Source organism: Polistes canadensis, unplaced genomic scaffold (assembly GCF_001313835.1).
Source record: "Polistes canadensis isolate GaletaPanama2010 unplaced genomic scaffold, ASM131383v1 scaffold_57, whole genome shotgun sequence".
Lineage (NCBI taxonomy): Eukaryota > Metazoa > Arthropoda > Insecta > Hymenoptera > Vespidae > Polistes > Polistes canadensis.
This window is the reverse complement of record NW_014569604.1, coordinates 61020-67309: the sequence shown is the minus strand read 5'-3', so window position 1 is coordinate 67309 and position 6290 is coordinate 61020. Positions and strand designations below refer to the sequence as shown.

Genomic DNA, 6290 nt, shown 5'->3' with positions numbered 1-6290 from the left:
TACGTTAAAGAGAAACGAAAGAAACCTGATCAAGAAATCGAAGAAGTTCCAATTATTCCGGGTAAACCAAAATCTCCGGAACCGGAAGAAGAACCCGAAGTGAAGTTTAGAATACCGCAGAAAGATAAACCAAAAGAAGAACCTGAAACTATAAAATTAAAAGGCTGGAAAAAGCCAAAACCGGAAGACGAAGGTGTCGACAAATTCCCAAGTATAGAAGGTGAAGCTCCTCTTGAAATTCCGAAAGATGAAACGGATGAAGATGTAACGATACGTAAAAAGAAATTGAAAAAACCAAAGAAAAAAGCTGTACCAGAAGAATCTCCTGAAGAAGTATCGTTAGAAAAAGTTTCTTCCCGAGAAGAAAGTCCAGAAGAAGCAACGATTCAACCAGAGAAACCAGAAGAGATTAAGAAAGAGGAAGAAAAGCCTGTACCAGAAGAAGTAAAGGAAAAGCCTATTCCGAAAAAGAAGAAAAAGAAGGTTCCTAAGAAAGATGAAATAGAAGAGTGGGTTGAGCCAGAGTATGAGAGACCTGTGTTGGAACCAATGCCAGAAAAGATACAATGGGAACCAACGAAAAAGAAGAAGGAGAAGAAACCATTAGCTCCAGAACTCCAGAAATTAGTACCACAAAAGATAGAAAGGAAAGAAATGAAAGCAACGAAATTGAAGTTCGCAGAACCTCAAGAAGCTGTACAATTTGGTTCAATTAAATTAAAGAAAGTAAAGACACCGAAGAAAAAGGAAACTGATATTGCAAAATTACCAAAAATATTATTACGCAGTAGAATCACATTTATTGATGATTTCCCACCAAAAATGCAGAAACCACAGATCACGGAACTTGAAGAAAATCCTGTTCAAGTTGGTATTCTATCCAGAAACGCGGAAGAAGCGATGAAGGTATTGAAGAAAAAGATTAAGAAGACCAAATTACCGGAAAAAGAGATTACAGAACTTGAGAAATTGGATAAGGAATTCGAGAAATTGAAGGAAATTCCTTTAGAGGAAATAGAAGATAAATCAATATATGAACGTAAACCGAAAAAGAAGAAGGAAGAACCCAAGAAACCACAGAAATTGGTCAAACAGAAAGGCAAGGTTCCTGAACAGGAAGAACCACAACCTGAAGAGATTAAATTAAAGAAAATACCCACGAAAGAAGTGGAAGAAACCGAAGAAACTCCAAAGAAACCTGTAAAAGAGGTCGAAGAAAAGGAAGAACCTAAAGAAAAGAAACGAAAGCCTAAAGTAAAACTCGAACATGAAGATTTCAAACCTACCGATTTTGATAGACCGGAGCTTGAAAAGTATGTACCAGAAGAAATTGAAAAACCGGAAGAACCAAAACCAGAACCGAAACCGAAACCATACGTTAAAGAGAAACGAAAGAAACCTGATCAAGAAATCGAAGAAGTTCCAATTATTCCGGGTAAACCAAAATCTCCGGAACCGGAAGAAGAACCTGAGGTGAAATTTAGAATACCGCAAAAAGATAAACCGGAAGAAGAACCGGAAAAGATAAAATTAAAAGGCTGGAAAAAAGGCAAACCAGAAGATGAGGGTACAGAAGAATTCCCTGAAAAAGAAAAGGAAGAAATTCCAAAAATTCCGAAAGATGAGACGGAAGAAGATGTTACGATACGTAAAACTAAATTGAAAAAACCTAAGAAAAAAGCTGTCCCAGAAGAATCGGTTGTTACGGTAGAGAAAATTCCTACCGAGGAAGAAAAACCTGAAGATATTGAACAAGTGGAAGAAGATATAATTACAGAAGAAATTGTAGATAAGGTAGTGGTAAGGAAGAAAAAGAAAAAGGTTGACGATTCAGAGAAACCAGATAAAGTAAATGGCGTCCCATTAGGTAAGGATGAAATAATGGAAGTTATGGATACCATCACTTTACTGGAACATAAAGACACGTTAAATAAAGACAAAACTGTATCACTCTTAACAGCTTTAACTGATGATATCGAAGACACTACACCAGAAACACACGATAAGCCAAAACACACAAGACCGTTAAAACCTAAAACTGATGAAATCATATCAGGAGGTAAGCTTATTTTCACGTAATACTATTGTCAACCCTAAAAAGCTATATATAAATATATATATTATATAAAAAAAAAAAAAAAGAAAAGAAAAGAACATTGACACAAATATACTTCAATTAACACTATTTACCCCACCTTATTCATTCATACAGACAATGTATATATATATATAGGATGAAATTTATCTAGGATTGGTTCTATCGGTAATATATTTTAAATATTAATATAATTATTATTATTATTATTAAAAACAAACGCGTTAAATTTTTTTAAATTAGTATAAATATATTTACAGATAAAACACAATATTTATTTTAATACAATTACGCGTTAGGAGTGAAAAATGGAAAAGAAAAAAAAAAAAAAATATCCATAACGATATAATAACTTACGTTTAAAAATCATTGCATTAAAATGTTTACAGACTAAAGTTACCGCATTTAAATTGTTTTAATAATTATTACATACATTAATATAATTACTTCTACTTTTACAGATATCGTAGAGAAGACAACGGAAGAGGTGAGATATCAATTGATATAATATAAAAACAAATAATCATTATAATATATTTCTTTTTATATTTATAAACGATATTAATGTTATAATTAAACTCTTGTCAAAATAACAGGAAATTCAAGAGGAAATTATCGAAGAAACTCCTACCAAAAAGATTATTAAAAAGAAGAAAAAGCCACAGAAAATAATCGACGAGGTAACTGAGGAAATAGTTGAAGAATTGATAATAGAAAAACCAAGGAAAGAAAAAGTTCGACCAATCACCGATGAAAAAGAAGAAGAAGAAGTACAAATTACCGAAATTAAAATAGAAACTCCTAGAATCGAAGAAGAAACAATTATAATAGAAGAAGAAGAAGAAATAATAGAAACTCCAACGCGTAAAGTAATAAGAAAGAAAATGAAACCTAAAACAAAAGAAAAGGAAGAAGAAATAATCGAAAAGATCATAGAAAAACCATCATTGGAAAAGATATCTAGTATAGAAAAGACGAGTTCCGTTGAAATTGTAGAAACACCATCGAAGAAAATTATTAGAAAGAAAACAACCGTTGTCAAGGATGACGGTGTTCCGGAAGAATTGATAGAAGAATTTGTTATTGAAAAACCAAAACTGGAAAAGGCTAAACCAATCGTTGAAGAAGAAAAAGTAGAAGAAATAATTGAAGTAATCGAGACGCCTACGCGAAAAATAATTAAAAAGAAAAAACCAACGAAGAAGGATGAAACTGTTGCAATTGTTACGCAAGAAATAATAGAAAAAACATCCGACGAAGGTAAAATTATGAAAGATCAGCAAATAGTTGAGATCATTGAAACGCCATCGAAAAAAGTCATCAAAAAGAAAAAGAGTACGATCACGGAATCTGGAATGCCTGATGAACGTATCGAAGAGATCGTTATTGAAAAACCAATTACTGCTGAAGCATTGGAAGAAATTGTTTTGAGGGAAGGTATACAAATAACAGAAATAATAACGGGATCTTATACGGATGAATTGCCTAAACGGGAAATAATTTCACCGGAGGAAGCAACGAGAACCGAACTCGAAGAAGAAAAAGTCAAAGTAATCGATGTCACCGTTAAAAAAGCACCAAAGAAAAAGAAGAAAGCTGATGATGTAGAAGAACAGGTGGTCGAGGAACTGGTCGAAGAAATAATTTCGAAAAAACCGGAAAAGAAAAAAGTAACACCTACTGTTACAACGGAAGAGGGTGTAGAAATAACCGAAATAATATCGGAAGATACTACTGAATTAATTCCAGAATTAAAAGTCAAGAAAGATGTTGCCAAACCGAAAGAAACTATCGAAGAAAAGATTACAAAGGATCAGGTCGTAGTAATGAAGGCTCCGAAGGAAACGAAAGAAGAAGAAATAACAGAAATTACCGAAATATCTCTTGAAACGGAAAAACCGAAGGAAGAAAAAGCTATTGTTGTTGAAGAAGAGGAAAAAGAAACACCAAAGACTACTAAGGTTTCGATTAAAAAAGCACCAAAGAAACAAGAAGTTAAAGAAAAACCTGAAAAGGTAAAAGATGAAATTCCTAAGAAAAAGGTTACGTTTGATGAAAGGAAAGCTGTTGAAAAGGAAGAGGAAAAACCTGAAGAAATAATTGAAGAAATTCAGTTGAAAAAAGGTAAACCAGAAAAAGCAGCTGCCGAGGTAATTCCTAAAGAAGGTATTGAAGTAACTGAAGTAATAACGGAAATAATTTCGCAAGAATTACCAGAAGATAAAACGCCAACGGATCAGGCTCGTCCGATAACGAAGAAAGAGGAAAAAATTAAAGTAACAAAAACGCGTGTACAGAAATTCCCCAAAAAACAGGAGGAAGAACAACGAGAGGATATCGTTGAAGAACTTAAAATAGATGAACAAATTACGGAACAACAAAAGACAACTATCGTAACGCAAGAAGGTATTCAAACGACTGAAGTTATTACAGATATGATGACGAGTGAAATACCAACGGAAGATATACCGAAGAAAGAAAAAGGAATTCCAATCGAAGAAAAACCAGAAGAAAAGCCTGAAGTAACACAGGTGTCTGTTAAAAAGGCACCTAAAAAGAAACCAAAGGAAGAAAAACCAAAGCCAGAAATAGTTGAAGAAATAAAGGAAGAAAAACCTAAACCAGAAATAGTTGAAGAAATCAAGGAAGAAAAACCTAAACCAGAAATAGTTGAAGAAATAAAGGAAGAAAAGCCAGTAGAGATTGAAGAAGTTCCAAAAGTCGAAGAGAAACCTGAAATTAAACCTACTGAAAAATTAAAGAAAAAACGAATAAGTAAGCCGGATGAAAAACCGATCCAAGAAGACGTTCCTAAACCAGTTGACAAAGAGGAAACGATTCAACCAGAGAAACCAGAAGAGATTAAGAAAGAGGAAGAAAAGCCTGTACCAGAAGAAGTAAAGGAAAAGCCTGTTCCTAAAAAGAAGAAAAAGAAGGTTCCTAAGAAAGATGAAATAGAAGAGTGGGTTGAGCCAGAATATGAGAGACCTGTGTTGGAACCAATGCCAGAAAAGATACAATGGGAACCAACGAAAAAGAAGAAGGAGAAGAAACCGTTAGCTCCAGAACTCCAAAAATTAGAACCACAAAAGATAGAAAGGAAAGAAATTAAAGCAACGAAATTGAAGTTTACAGAACCTCAAGATGCAGTACAATTTGGTTCAATTAAATTGAAGAAAGTAATAACACCGAAGAAAAAGGAAGCTGAAGTTGCAAAAATACCGAAAATATTATTACGCAGTAGAATCACATTTATTGGCGATTATCCACCAGAATTACAGAAACCACAGATCACGGAACTTGAAGAAAATCCTATTCAAGTTGGTATTCTATCCAGAAACGTGGAAGAAGCAATGAAGGTATTGAAGAAAAAGTTTAAGAAGACCAAATTACCGGAAAAAGAGATTACAGAACTTGAGAAGTTGGATAAGGAATTCGAGAAATTGAAAGAAATTCCTTTAGAGGAAATAGAAGATAAATCAATATATGAACGTAAACCGAAAAAGAAGAAAGAAGAACCGGAGAAACCACAGAAATTGGTCAAACAGAAAGGTAAAGTTCCTGAACAGGAAGAACCACAACCTGAAGAGATTAAATTAAAGAAAATACCCACGAAAGAAGTGGAAGAAACCGAAGAGACTCCAAAGAAGCCTGTAAAAGAGGTCGAAGAAAAGGAAGAACCTAAAGAAAAGAAACGAAAGCCTAAAGTAAAACTTGAACACGAAGATTTCAAACCTACCGAATTTGATAGACCGGAGCTCGAAAAATATGTACCAGAAGAAATTGAAAAACCGGAAGAACCAAAACCAGAACCGAAACCGAAACCATACGTTAAAGAGAAACGAAAGAAACCTGATCAAGAAATCGAAGAAGTTCCAATTATTCCGGGTAAACCAAAATCTCCGGAGCCAGAAGAAGAACCTGAGGTTAAGTTTAGAATACCGCAGAAAGAAAAACCGGAAGAAGAACCAGAAACAATAAAACTAAAGGGATGGAAGAAAGACAAACCAGAAGATGAGGGTACAGAAGAATTCCCCGAAAAAGAAGAGGAAGAAGTTCCAAAAGTTCCGAAAGATGAGATAGAAGAAGTTACAGTAAGGCCTAAAAAGAAAGAAAAGAAACCGAAAAAGAAACCTACAGAAGAAGTACCCGAAGAGGTAACGATTGAGAAACCTGTTGTTCCGGAGGAAGAAAA

At 34.0% G+C, this 6290-nt stretch overlaps 1 protein-coding gene across 1 annotated transcript in view; it reads left to right on the top strand.

Moving 5' to 3' along the window:
* The window catches only part of LOC106785785 (titin-like), a gene marked incomplete in the record, with an annotated part of 84195 nt that overhangs the window by 74303 nt on the left and 3602 nt on the right, over window positions 1–6290 (top strand). The window contains 2 exon segments of the mRNA XM_014746509.1: window positions 2557–2582; window positions 2692–6290. Coding sequence (XP_014601995.1) covers window positions 2557–2582; window positions 2692–6290 — 3625 coding nt within the window.